The 15,371-nt window shown below is 35.4% G+C and overlaps 1 protein-coding gene and 1 non-coding gene across 2 annotated transcripts in view; both read left to right on the top strand.

Annotated features, from left to right (window-relative positions):
- Positions 1-15,371, top strand: part of LOC126032362 (transmembrane protease serine 11C-like) — a 58,535-nt gene that overhangs the window by 25,464 nt on the left and 17,700 nt on the right. Inside the window, exon 5 of the mRNA XM_049790023.1 lies at positions 1,457-1,620. Coding sequence (XP_049645980.1) covers positions 1,457-1,620 — 164 coding nt within the window. The remainder of the gene's footprint in view (positions 1-1,456; positions 1,621-15,371) is intronic.
- On the top strand, positions 6,881-6,987 carry LOC126033027 (U6 spliceosomal RNA). Its single transcript, XR_007504184.1, has one exon. It is a non-coding gene; the product is annotated as a U6 spliceosomal RNA (small nuclear RNA).

Raw genomic sequence — 15,371 nt, 5'->3', positions numbered from 1 at the left:
TAATAAAACTAAAGATTATTTTATTGAGAAAACTCTAAATGAAGGTAACTTCATTTAAACTTTCTATGAAATAAAGTATCATATAACCCTAATAATTTCTGATTACTAAAACATATGCTTATATTTGATTTGGTGTTAGATTGTTATTTGATCCAAAAAAGTTCAGAGTGACATCAAGAGTTTGAGAAAATATAAACAGTAATATAATATGTCCTTTTCTATTCCATATATGCAAAGGTCTTGTTCCTGAAGATTAGACAGGAAAATGATTGTACCTGCATAGAAATAGAGATAAAATACTAAATAAATTGACAAGTAATTACAAATACTTAAAACTATTCAATGACAATAAAATGCCCTACCACTCAAACAATGATATATATAATGGTATAAATTCTTCCTAAAGCATAACATAATAAGGAATGATTTTGAAACTAATTGATTTATTTACAATTATCCTGGAAAATATTTTTAAAATAATAAACTTAAACCACTGAAAATCTTTAATCCTGCCTTGGCTCTTATTTGTAAATGTTATACATGTTTGATTGGTGCAGAGATGTACAAATAGAGTTCATAACTTGCTTATTCATACACAGTTTGATCCCTGGCACTATTTAAATTCCCAAAGAGCATCATTAGAAGTGATCTACCTTTGAACACAGAAACAGAAATAAACCCTGAGCATTGCCAAATGTCCCACAAAAATACAAATCAAAAAGTTTAGAATGAATATTTTCAAGATATGTTATTGTTATTAATTTTCAAATGTATAAATATAAAAATTGATTAAGTTGCAAAAAATAAAGCAGAACAGCTATTCTACCAATGTAGTGATAGTTTTAGATAAAAACTATATTTGTATTTTAATTCATAATTATAAAAAATGTCATCTAGTATTTTGCTGTCATTATTTTTAATAGGTAAGAGAATAGAAAAATTATTTGAATTGTGTTTCCAGTAAAAATAAAGACCATGATAATACATACTCTTCTTAGCTTTTGTTTTGTTATTTGATAATGGTCTCCACTATAAAGTCATTTTGACTTTATAATGCCTGGGTACATTTATAGTAATAAAGAAATTTTATATAACAAGGAGGGTTTAAAAAATACCACTATCTCCTCATTTTATATGAAATACCAATAACCCAATGAATAAAATAATGGCTCTCATTGTAAAGATAATGAAATTTAAGTTACAGAGGTTGTCAACTATTTGTTCTAGTCAAGGAATGGGCAAAGGGTGACTCTATAATATAAACTTGGTTCCTGAGATAATCATTGTCTCTTTAGTTTCACTGTGTCTTAAAAACAGAGTTTTCATTCTCTAGAGGAAATGGAATATTCCAGGATCTTGACTTAATAAAAGATATAATAACTATACTTAACAAAAGATTAAATGGGTGATACTCAGAAATAAAAAATAGTTTATTTGCCTCTTTTCTGTTTTGCAGTCGATCCAAAGGGAAAGCGCTAATCCATACTGTGCTGAAATTTAAATCCTGTCATAAAAATAATGCAGCAAAATTTCGAGATAAAATTGAATCCATGTTGCAGCAGAAGCTTAAGGGTAAAACTGGATCCTTATGTATAGATTCTTCTACATTTAGATTTTCAGGTAAGCCTTTTAATGTATGGTATAGAATGATTTCCATCTTCTAATTTAAATGCAGTCGTTTGTTGTGCATATAAGAACAATGCTTGTCCTTCAATGTCATTTTATTATGTCAATGAAAATTGCTTATAATTATTGTTTAAAAAACAAGAGTTCATGTTCCTCCGTTTAAAATATCCTTGTATTCTTGAAAGTATGCCTGTGTGATAATAGAGGGAATTTATTTAAACAAGCAGACTACCAAATAATATTTATTTGAAAAACAAGGCTAACCTTCTACTCTTCCGAGGAGAAACTAATTTACTTCACGGGGGAGACACACTCAGCTGTGCTCAGGACTTACTCCTGGCTCTATACTCAGAAAAATCGCTCCTGGCAGGCTGGGGGAACAATATGGGATGCCAAGATTGAACCCAGTCTGTCCCGGGTCAGCCACCTGCAAGGCAAAATGCCCTACCAATGTACTATCGGTCTGGCCCCTAATTTACTTCTAATAGTTCTTTAATTAGCATGTCTCTCCTATTATTATCCACAATGTGATTTATATTTTGGGTCACTTAATAGAGAAAGACAGCTTCTAAAATACAAGGAAAGCTATCCTTCCATTTCCAGAATTATGGAGTCTCTCTAATTTTGAAAATAGTACATCCGATGTCTGGTACAGCTAAGCTAGGTAATCACTTCCCTGTGCAATAAATGTAACCAAGGACAGAAAAGTATACCTATCCCTACTTAAAAGACAAAATAGATTAAATATTTGTTCTAAAAAACTAGATCTAGGGTTTAATAATTAAACGTTAAAAAATTTTGCAAAGCAAACTTGAACATGCTTTTTCTGAATAAGAAATCATTGTGTCATTGATAATGACTCTTCTCAGATTATGAGATGCTTGTAAAAAATGTATGAAGGCACCCTGATTTCCAAAGTTAACAAAGCTGAGTTTCAGGCAATGTTCCAACACTAATAAATATCATCACCAGTCTCAACTTCCCTCCACCAATATCTCCAATTTCCTCCCAGTACCAGCCTGCCTCCTGACAGATATATTTATTTTCCTTTTTTTTTACCACTTAACTTTCTTTTTTTTTTATAATACCTTTATTTAAACACCCTGAACAAACATAATTGTAGTCGGGTTTCATTCACAAAAGAACAACCTCCCCTGACAGACACATTTTTGAAGTTTGGTTGTTGGGTCTCACAGTTTTGGTTTTGTTGATTTTGTGGTTCAGCAAAGCATGACACCTCTACACTGCTAATGTGCCCAAGGCCCTCCCTCTGACTCCTGAACCTCTTTTAAAACCTTCCTTCTTGGGGCTGGAAAGGAAGAAAGGAAGAAAAGAAGGAGGGCAGGAGGAAGAAAGAAAGAGAAGAAGGAAGAGAAGAAAGGGAGAAAGAGAGAAAGAGAGGAAGGAAGGAAGGAAGGAAGGAAGGAAGGAAGGAAGGAAGGAAGGAAGGAAGGAAGGAAGGAAGGAAGGAAGGAAGGAAGGAAGGAAGGAAGGAAGGAAGGAAGGAAGGAAGGAAGGAAGGAAGGAAGGAAGGAAGGAAGGAAGGAAGGAAGGAAGGAAGGAAGGAAGGAAAGAGAAGAGCGGAACAAAGAAAAGAATACAGCAACACCAAAATTTGTGAAAATTGTACCTCACAATGAAGTCATTAGGTCATTGTCAGAAAATTTGCAAAACTCTTTTTGCTAGTTGATCAATTTGTTACTTCTTTTGTTTCTGAACATTAGATGGCTGTAAATACATTGACATCTAATTGGTGTGTCCTACAAAGATGACAGTATTTTTTTTTAAATGGAGTTGTGGGACCGGAGAGATAGCATGGAGGTAAGGCGTTTGCCTTTCATTCAGAAGGACGGTGTCCCGGCATCCCATATGGTCCCCCATGACTGCCCCGGGCGATGCCAAGAGTAACCTGAGCGCTTCCGGGTGTGACCCAAAAACAAAACAAACAAAAAAAAATGAAGTTGTCCAGGAATTCTCAGCAGTATTCCTGATACTGTGGCTTTTGTGGGATGTGTTTTCAGCTGCCAGGGCCTCTGGAAGTACAAAAAGGTGGAAAGAGGGTGCCCGTACTCACTCTAAAAATGTCCTGGAGATGTCAGCCCAAATGCCAGCATCTCTCCCTGCAGAGAGTCATAGATGAGTGGTATAATCAGGGCCATTGGCAAAACAGCAATTATGTGTGATAGATGCAGTAGGAGTAGATTCAGCTGTTGGATTCTTTACCTGCTTTCTCCTCCCGAAATCGCCATATTTCAGCTGCATAGCTGTTGTAACCCATAACATAAAGTTTCAGCTATATATTATTGCACAAGAAAGATAGAACAGCAAGTAAGGAACTGCTACCTTATATGTGGTTGATTCAGTTTTGAATTTCCCATACTAATATGATCCCCCTGACCACTGCCAGGAGTAATACAGAGCCAACCTGCAAACATCTAGTTGTGATTCCACCAAAATATAAAAATATACATTATTACATAATACAGCAATATGTGTTAACACTGTCCAGATATTCTAAGAGAGTTTAAACAACACCATTGTATTAAAGGACCCACTATCAACAGAGCACAGAAAATATATTTCTACAAAGATATTGGAAAAGTAAAACCAGAACAGAGCTCTAACCCTGATGTTGTAGTAGAGTGAATGCCATCCTTGCTAAATGCCTGGAGCTAAAGCAGATTTCCAAATCAAGTTTTCTTGACCAGAGCAGGATGTTCTCCTATTCTGCTGCCAGCACTGGAAATGAGTGTTAGACTCTTTCTTTTTTCCCCATATTACATTGGGCCCCATGTCCTGAAGATAATGCAAAACTCTCATTTATAATCATCTCTCAGAACTGAAAAACTCTCTGAATATATATTTGGTTGATAATGCAGCTCTTTCCTTGTTACCATGTTCTACCTTTTTTTCTGATTATAAACACTAAGTAGAAATAGAAAAAGGAGTTGTAAATTAGTATTGTGGATCTTTCATTATAGACTATTACAGCAAAACTGGTAAATATATAATTACAAATCTGGAGGATTACACTGAAAAATCTGGAAATTTTACAGCAAAATATGCCATTATTACCCACTTTTCCCATCTCCCAATATTAAAATATATTGGATAATTTTCACTGTCATTAGCTGACTGTGAATTATTTCTCCATTCAGTTCAGCAGTTTAACACTTGGAGAATAGTTGCCTAAAAGGAATGAATGTAACATGGCTCTTTGGAGCATTAAAATAAATGAAACTTGCACCAAAATTGCTGTACTTGGAGAAATATTAAAACTAGGCAGTCTCCTTTTTTGTTGATGGCATCATGGTCCTTTCTAGTCTTCCATATGAATAATTTAATTAAACACATTTTAGCACATCTGCACAACCCTAGCTAGACAGAATTTACTTGAAAATATCTAGTCACATACTTACACTGTTGGAAATAAAATGTGAATTTTCTCATTGGCCAAGTAAACTTTCAGAACATGGATAAGACCCAGATGCTGTTACAAAAGCTGAAAGGTCTTCAGTATAGCCCCTTGACTTTCAGTTTTACTCTCAGTCAGAATCCAGAATGAAAAGCTTTCAATAAGGTGGAAAATCTGAGTTAAGAGCAATAAGTATATTTGTCTTCAGTGGAATTCTCAGAGTAGTCACATTACAAACTAAAAGCTTTCTTTCCTGTCTCGTCCAGTTTGGCATAGCTCTGCTTGCAAGAAGGTCTGACAAAGAGCCACTAGAAAGAAATATATTATCCCACATTTTCCTCAAACAGATGAAAAAGAAATCTGGGACTCAATATTTTCACTGTTACTGTTTGCTTATCACAGACCTTTCATCTCCACCAATATCCTAAATAGAGACAGAAGGCAATTTTCATTAAGATAAAACTCAAACTTGGAATTCTATAACTACCAAATCCTTTTATATGATAACTAAATGGCAAGTTTTCCCTGCTGCTTTTTCTTCTGTGTTGCTAGTTATGATTACTAAAATTATTCATAAAAATAGTTGGCACACTGAATCCACTATTTAAACCACTATATTGAAAAGAGCAAGAATTTATAGACCTTTGGTTAGCTCAAAATACTATTAAACTCTAAGAAAACCAGAATTATTTATATAACTATATTTAATGTAATTTATTCTCAATTTTCTTCCAAGCTTTACATTAACCTTTTATTGACCTTTCAATATAATGTTTAAACCAGTTAATTTTTTTATGTTTTACTATCCTTACAAGAATGAGCTTTCATTAGCCAGAGAGTTAGTAAGAAGAGCTCTTACTTTACACGCTCCTCAGCATCCAATCAGCACCTAATTTTAGTATCGTGGGCCAGCCAAGAGTAACCCTTGAGCACCTCTAGGAGTAGCTCAAAAGCAAAAATAAAAAAAGTAGAATGAGCCCTCATAAGACAGTGCTTTGATGAAATATTTATTGCATATTTTATGCGTATTTATTGCATAAAATACTTTTATTTTCCATTTTCTTTTGTTAGAACTTCAGGTATTATTAAACTGAGCTTCACTCACATTAAATGGTTCACTTTAAATATATAAAAATATAATTTTATTTTGAGGGATTTTTTTGGCGGAGTTTTGGGGATGGCAACACACAGTAATGTTCAGGGGTTACTCCTGGCTATGCACTCTAATATTGCTCCTGACTTGAAGGACTATATCAGATGCAGGGAATCAACACCAGGTTTTTCCAGGATCAGCCTATTGCAAGGCAAATGCCTTACTGCTGCACTATTGCTCTGGCCCCTTTATTTTGATTTTTAAGATATGAACTATCTCCTTTCTTTGAATGTAAAATATAAATCCTAAATTCATGTACTCTGTAAAAAAAATCTCAAATATTTACTGAGTTAAAAAAATAGAGGCCCATGAGATAATGTAGCATGTAAGGCACTTGCCTTGCATGCAGCCAACCCTAGTTTGATCCTCAGTATCCCATATGATCACCAGAGCTTACCAAGAGTGATTCTTGAGTGCAGATCCATCAGTAACCTGATCATTTCTGAGTATGACCCAAAAACAAAAAAAAAGCAAATAATGATTTAAAAATCACCAATTCCTATTTTCTAATCCTTGTAAAAATTAATACTATAATTTATAATATTTTTATATCCAGATTTGAATTTCAAATGATTTTACTAAAATTTTTTATTTAGTGGGCCAGGCCCAATTTACTTAGATACCAACACAACTATGTTATATCCATCAGGAATAACTTAATTGTAAATATAATAAAACATTTCTAAGTGCTTGCTTCGGCAGCGCATATACTAAAATTGGAATGATACAGAGAAAATTAGCATGGGCCCTGTGCAAGGATGACACGCAAATTTGTGAAGCGTTCCACATTTTTATAAGAAAAAAACATTTCTCAGATTTCAGACCAGAATAGAAAACAAATTTGATCATAGTCCTATTGGCCATATTGTAATATATAATATTATTATAATAAAATTATATTATACAATTATTATATCTAATAATCATATTATAATGAGGTTTCTATAATATAATATAACATACTATGTTATAATATAACAAACAAATATAAATGTGTTTAACAGTCTAGATCTACTATATTTAGATAAATCCTGGACTATTATCATAAGAACTCTACATCACATTCTTTCTTTTTTCATTATATTTATTCGTGCTCCTTGATTACGAACATGATTGTAGTTGGGTTTCACTTAAAAAAGAACAATCCCCTTCACCAGGGCAACATTCCCATCACCAATGTCCCCAATCTCCCTCCTCCGCTCCCCAGCCTGTATTTGAGACAGGCATTCTACTTCTCTCACTCATTAACATTGTCATTATAGTAGTCAATGTATTTATCTCTCTAACTGCACTGACCACTCTTTATGTTGAGCTTATATCGTGAGCTGGTCCTTCCATCCCTCATCTCTATTGTCTCTGGGCATTATTACAATAAGGTCTTTTTTTAAATCCATAGATGAATGAGATTATTCTATTTTTATCTCTCCCTCTGACTTATTTCACTCAGCATAATAGATTCCATGTGCATCCATGTATAGAAAATTTTCATGACTTCATCTCTCCTGATGGCTGCATAATATTCCATTGTGTATATGTGGGTACCTGGGTTGTTTCCGGAGTCTGGCTATTGTACGTAGCGCTGCAATGAATATAGATGTGAGGAAGAGATTTTGGAATTGTTTTGTGTTCCTAGAGTATACCCCTAGGAGTGGAAAAGCTGGATCATATGGAAGTTCAATTTCCAGTTTTCTGAGGAATCTCCATCTTGTTTTTCATAAAGGCTGGACTGGATAGCATTTTCAAAGAATTTCCTTTCTCCCCACATCCCTGCCAGCACTGATTGTTCTTTGGGATGATGCCAGTCTCTGTGGGATGAGATGGTACCTCATTGTTGTTTTGCTTAGCATCTCCCTGATAATTAATGATGTACATTTTTTATCTGCTTTTTGGCCATCTGTATTTCTTCTTTAAGAAAGTGTCTGTTCATTTCTTCTTCCCATTTTTTGATGGGATTAGACGTTTTTGTTGTTTTGTTTTGTTTTGTTTTGGGCCAGAACCAGTGACGCTTTTGACTTAGGGTACCGTATGGGAAGCCAGGGGATAGAACCAGGGTTTGTCCTAGGCTAGTGGGGCAAGGCAGACATCTTACCACTTGTGCCACCACTCTGGCCCCTAGATGTTTTTTTTCTTGTTAAGGTCTGTCAGTACCTTGTATATTTTCCTATTAGCCCATTACTTAATGGATATTGGGTGAATAGTTTTTCCCAATCTGTAGGTGGCTTTTGTACACCAGACACTACTGCCTTTGAGGTTCAGAAGATTCAAAGCTTAATATATTCCCATTTGTTTATCTCTGCTTCCACTTGTTTGGAGAATGGGGTTTCCTTCTTAAAGATACCTTTAGTCTCAATGTCATGGACTGTTTTACCTACATGTTATTCTATATACCTCATGGTTTTGGTTTGATATCAAAAACTTTAATCCATTAGATTTGACCTTTGTGAATGGTGTTAGATAGAGATCTGAGTTTGCTTTTTTGCAAGAGTGACCAGTTGTGCCAACACCACTTGAAGAGCCTTTTATTGCTCCATTTTGAATTTCTTGTCCTTTATCAAAGATTAAGTTATTGATGATCTAAGATTAAGTTACTGAGCATTCTCTGAATACTCAAATCTATTCCACTGATCTGAGGGTGTGTCTTTATTACAGTACCATGATGTTTTCATGGCTATTTCTTTGTAATACAATTTAAAATTTGGGGAAAATGATGCCTCCCATATTGCTTTTCCCAAAAGATTGCTCTAGCTATTCCTGAGTGTTTATTGTTCCAAATTAATTTCAGGAGTATTTGATCTACTTCTTTGAAGAATGCCATGGGTATCTTTATAGGGATTACATTAAACTTGTACAATGCTTTGGGGAGTATTGCTTTTGTAATTATGTTAATTCACCAATCCACGAGCAGGGTGTCTCCACTTCTGTGTATCTTCTCTTATTTCTTGAAGCAGGGTTTTGCAGTTTTTTTTTGTATAAGTCCTTCATCTCTTTAGTCAAGTTGACTCCAAAATATTTGAGTTTGTGTCAAACTAATGTGAATAGGGTTGTTTTCTTAATGTCCAATGTACAAGAAAGCCATTGACTTTAGTGTGTTAATTTTGTAGCTTGTCACTTTGCTATATGAATCTATTGTTTCTAGAATCTTTTTGGTAGAGTCTTTAGGGTTTTCTAAATATAGTATCATGTCATCTGCAAACAGTGAGAGCTTGATTTCTTCCTTTTATATAGGGATACCCTTGATATCTTTATCTTGCCAGATTGGTATGGCAAGAACTTCCAGCAAAATGTTGAATAGGAGTGGTGAGAGAAGGTAGCCTTGTCATGTACCAGATTTTAGAGGAAAGGCATTTAGTTTATCTCCATTGGTAATAATATTTGCCATTGGTTTTTGTTAGATGGCTTTGATTATATTGAGAAAAGTTCCTTCTCTTCCCATCTTGATGAGAGTTTTTATCAAGAACTGGTGTTGGACTTTATCAAATGCTTTCTCTGCATCCATTTATATGATCAGATGGTTTGTATTTTTTGTTGATATGGTGAATTATGTTGATTGATTTATCTTAGCAGGACAGTATCTCTTATATACAGAATGAAGATGACAGCTCTGGTGACCAACCAAAGAGTTAGACTCTCAAATGAGGATTTTAGAGTAAAAATATGGAGGATGTTCAAAGAACTCAAAGAGAGAGTAGATCAAGCTGAACATACCTCAAAGATAGAAATCAAAGAACTCCAAACTGAAGTAACAGGACTGAAAAACACAGTAGATAAAATGAAAACCTCAATAGAAAGCTTCTCCAAAAGAGTAACAGCAGCTAAGGACAAAATCAGTGAGCTGGAAAATGAGATGCATAACAACTCTATACAGTGGAAAAGATTGGAAAAGAACCATAAAGCAAGTGATCAGACAATGAAAAACTTACTCAAAAAATGTGAACATATGAAAATAGAAGTCTTTGATAAACTCAATAGAAACAACATAAGAATCATTGAAGTCCTAGAAACCCAGGAAGATAATTCTCAGAAAGAATCAACATTCAAGGACATCATTACAGAGAAATTCCCAGAGCTAAAAAAGGCATGCAACCAAATCCTGCAGGCCGAAAGAGTAACAGCTAAAAAAAGACTCAAAGAAAAGCACGCAAGACATATCATAGTCACAATAACGAATCCCACAAATAGGGATAGAATACTGAAAGCAGCAATATCAAATAGGTAAATTACATTCAAAGAAGCATTCTTAAAATTTACAGCAGACCCTCAAGGTCAGAAGGCAGTGATGGAAAATTGTGAAAAAAAAAACTCAATTAAATAAATGCTTTGCCTAGAATACTGCACGTAGCCAGACTCACTTTCAGGTTTGAAGGAAGTATATATAACTTCACAGATAAACAACAGCTCAGAAACATTTCAGACTCAAAATCAACCTTAAAAGAAAAATTGAAAGGGTTACTTTAAGGCAATACAGACTAACAGACACATCAAACTTCTACACAAAGATAAAACTAAATCCCATAACAATTATCTCTCTCAATGTCAATTAACTAAATGTTAAGAGACACAGAGTGACAAAAATAGATCAAAAAGTTGAATCCAACATTCTGAGTCTACAAAAAAATACATCTGAATAGTCAGAACAAATATAGACTAAAAATCAATGATTGAAAAAAATTAAACAACTCCCATAAAAAGCTAGACTGGCATATTAATATCAGACAACACAAACTTTAGACTCAGAAAAGTTATAAGGGACAAATATGGACATTCATACTAATTAAAGGATATGTACAACAGGAAGAAATCACATTCCTAAACATATATACACCCAATGAGAGACCAGCAAAATATTTAAAACAATTGTTGACAAATCTGAAATAAGATATCAATATCAACATAATAATAGTGGGAGACCTCAACACTGCTCTGTAACCTTTTGATAGGTAAACCAACAGAAACCCAACAGAATATAATATCTTTTAAAAACAAATATGGAAGAAAATGGACTCGTATATATATATATGTACTAGTATATATATATATATATACACACATATATGACACTCAATATATATACATATATATATATATATGACACTCAATCCTCAGAAAACTGGATACACATTCTTCTCCAAATACATGGGTCATTCACCAGAATAGAGCACATGATGGCTCATAAAACATATCTCCATAAAGTCAAGAGAATAGAAATTGTACAGACTACCTTTTCAGATCACAAGGCACTGAAATTAGAAGTGAACTACAAAGGGACACATAAGAGAAACTTTAACACCTGGAAATTAAGCAGCTCACTACTGAACAACCAGAGATTAAATCAAAGAGGAAATTAAAACATTTCTGTAAATAAATGACAATGAACATTCAAATTACCAAAACTTATGGAACACAGAAAAGGCTGTATCAGAGGAAAATTTATTGCTTTGCAAGCACAAATCAGAAAGATGAAAGGGCCTATATAAAAAGGTTAATGACTCAGCTTATAAAATTAGAAAATGAAAACAAAAGGAACAACAAAAGGAACCAAAAATAGGTAGGCAGAAGGAAACAACAAAACATAGAGCAGAAATCAATGAAGTGGAAATCAATAAAGCAATCCACAAGATCAACAAAAGCAATAGTCGGTTGGTTCTTTGAGAAAATAAACAAGATTGATAAACTAGCAAAACTTACAAAGAAAGGGAGAGAGAGAAATTTAATAAACCGGATTAGAAATGAAAAGGAGTGCGGGACTTGGGTGACCTCAGCACCCCTCTACCGCTTTCCTCCGGAGCTCCAGGGCTTCCCCGGGGCCACATGCCTGGGCAAGCCAGCAAGGTGGAGCTTATGGGGTACCCTAGGCTTTCCCCACCCCCAAGCCGGCTCCAGAGGGAGGCTTAGGGTGCGGGCTTTGAATTTCCAGCCTTCCGGCTCGGGAAGGATCTCCTTCCTTCCTGGGAGCCGAGAGTCTCTGCCATCATGGGTTTCTGCAGACCTCCGCTGTGCCAAAGGCCTTTTATACACTTGGAGGAGCTTAGATGGGGGTGGCTGATAGTTGCTGAGCTGTACTCAGGCAGTCACTGGTAATTTCATACCAGTCTATATGTTCCAAACCACGCGAAGGCTAGTGCCCTCGCGTGCACAATATAAATTAATAGTACTCCATATCCTAAGATATGTTTTTATGTATGCAGAATGTCCATTTTGTATTCTGCTCTTTATCAGACCCCTATAAAACTCATTTTTACTCTTTAACTCTCTCACCCCAAACCATCATTACCCCACATTTATCCATTTTAACTTCAGTACTGCACCATCCAAAATCACAGACCAATGTGGTGCACTGGATTTAACACCCACCCAACTATTTCAAAAGCATAAAACAGACAAGTATGTTCTTTGAATGTTTTATATCTATTTTCTTTGACAGCTATCTCTTACTTAATATTCTCTTATATAGTGACGATTTCCCCTACTTTTTATCTTTTCTTCTCTTTGTGAACTGATCAATAAGGAATTTGGTGAATGATTCCCTCAGTTTATCACTTATGTATGAACTAAGTCATGGGGATTGTTGGACTTGTTCTTGCAGCCCCTATATGTACCAATAATGCCACGTAGCATTATTCCTTGTTTGCATAAGCACATTAAAATGGTGAAATTCTATACATACAAATAAGTTCTTATCTAATAGAGATGGGAAAACACAAAACTTGTAGTGCAATGGGACCTTACACCCTGAACATTGACATAATGACCTGGTGCAGGCCTCAGAAGAATGGGCATTCTCCGTTCACCCCTGAACTAGGGAAGTCACCTACGAAACATCCAACATTATCTATAACATCACCTGGAAGCAATCCTTTACCGGGGAAGACCCTACCACTGCTCTGACATCGACCTACTCAAAAGAGACTTCCCTTAACACTGAGAAGACTTAACAACAATAATGTCCTGCTTACTGGACAGGGCTCTCTGCATTGCCCTTTAATTGTGAGGTGAAAATAGAGGACTCTCGACACCAGCCTGACTTCAATGTAGGATATGCAGATTCCAGGATCTTTTGCCAACAACAGAGACTGTTTGAAAAATAAAACTGTATTGGCACTACAGACAAGACTTGGATTAGACAAATTATTCTGCCGGAACCTAGTCTTATGCCAGGAAGCTTATGGTCTCCTTGTATTTATGCCAAGGCTATTCCTTTCCAGGTCACCCATATTTTGGTGTGCCTATGCAAGCAATAATTGCCACTCTAACACCGTTTTTACTTTGCTCCTTTGACTCTAAACCTTAAAAAAAAAAAAAAACCTACTTAAACTTTTGAGGTTAAGATAAACTAATATGCATATGCATGGAAATGTAAAAAATACTATGCCTTCAATGTTTAAGGAGTTATACAAATATCATGACTTTAAATTGCTTTGTGTACCACTAAGAAATGTTATAATGTATATCTGGAGACTTGAGGGACAAAGTAATTGTACATGGGTTCTGTTTTATCTCTTGTTAATGTTCCTTGACTTTATGTTCAAAATTAAGGTGTCAGGCCCAGAGAGATAGCACAGCGGTGTTTGCCTTGCAAGCAGCCAATCCAGGACCTAAGGTGGTTGGTTCGAATCCCGGTGTCCCATATGGTCCCCCATGCCTGTCAAGAGCTATTTCTGAGCAGACAGCCAGGAGTAACCCCTGAGCACCGCCGGGTATGGCCCAAAAGGTGTCAGCAACAGGATTTCTTCTGAGAACCCTGTTTATTGGTGATTGTCCTTCCACGATAACTTTACTTTGTCCTCTTTCTTTGCATCATTGTTCTCATAATTAAAAAAATAAATAAACAAAATGATAAAAAAAAGAAATGAAAAGGAGATTACTATAGGTACTGCAGAGATTCAAAGGGTAATCAGAGACTACTTTGAGAAACCTATGCCATGAAACATAAGAACCTGGAAAAAATGGATAAATTCTTGAACTTTTATCATCTTCCACGGTTAAGTCAGGATTATCTAGTATATCTAAACAAACCCATCACTATTGAGGAAATTAAAATGGTAATCAAAAGTCTTCTCAAAAAACAAAAGCCCAGGTCCAGATAGATTCACTAATGAATTCTTTCAAACCTTTCAAGAGGAACTACTACCAATCCTCTTTCATGAAATTGAAGAATCAGGAATACTCCCAAATAGTTTTTATGAAGTTAGCATCACCTTGATAACAAAACCAAGCTGAGATGCTGCAAAACAGAGAACTACATACAGACCAAAATCCCTGTTGAACACAGATGCAAAGATCCTTAACAAAATTCTAGCAAATAGGATCCAATGCCTCATCAAAAAGGTCATACACCATGACCAATTAGGTTTTATTCCAGAATGCAAGGATTGTTTAACATGCGTAAATCTGCAACACATTCTTTCCTTGACACTTTCATTAAATTTTAAATTACTGGACTTCAACATTAAATCATTCATTCTTTGAAATAACTTATTAAAAAGATGAAAATATAAGGTTCAGACTAGAAAAGGCATTTGTTTCTCACTTTTCAAAGGACTAGTAACTGAAACATATTAAAAAATTCTAAATCAGGGGCCTATGTGATAACACACCTGGTAGGGCTTTTGTTTTGCATGCAGTAGACCCGGGTTAGATTCCAGGTTAGACACATATATCAATTGCTTGTCTCTTAAGTCTCTGCTAAAATTTTTCAACTCTGAAGTCCATATTCTCTTTGAACATGAATTCCTTTCTCTCTCTCTCCTCACATTTTACTAAGTACGTTTCATATAATTTAAAACTATCTTGCTTTGTTATTTGCCTCCTCCTAAAATTCTTTTCTGCTAGGGAAGATGATAAGCCCAGACCACCTGAGCAGACATTACGACTAATTTTCTTTCTTGCAATAAGCACTTCCTCACTTCTTCTCTCCAGACTAAGTCTATGTCTTGCCAAGAAATAGCAAAGAAATAGCATGGTAGGAGTCATCTCCCATGCTGGACAAAATAAGTAGACTATAGGTCCATCTTGACAGCTGTCACATGGGGCTGGAAAGAAAAGAAGGTGCGTTGTAGTTGCTCATAGCCTACTTTACCAGTCCTGACCAAAACCAGGCACACACACACACACACACACACACACACACACACACACACACGCACACGCACACACGCACACTCCCCCAGCACTGTTGTG

The sequence above is a fragment of the Suncus etruscus genome, chromosome 16 (genome assembly GCF_024139225.1).
Source record: "Suncus etruscus isolate mSunEtr1 chromosome 16, mSunEtr1.pri.cur, whole genome shotgun sequence".
NCBI classification, from domain to species: Eukaryota; Metazoa; Chordata; class Mammalia; order Eulipotyphla; family Soricidae; genus Suncus; species Suncus etruscus.
The sequence above is the reverse complement of the archived record's forward strand: the minus strand, read 5'-3'. Positions and strand labels throughout refer to the sequence as shown.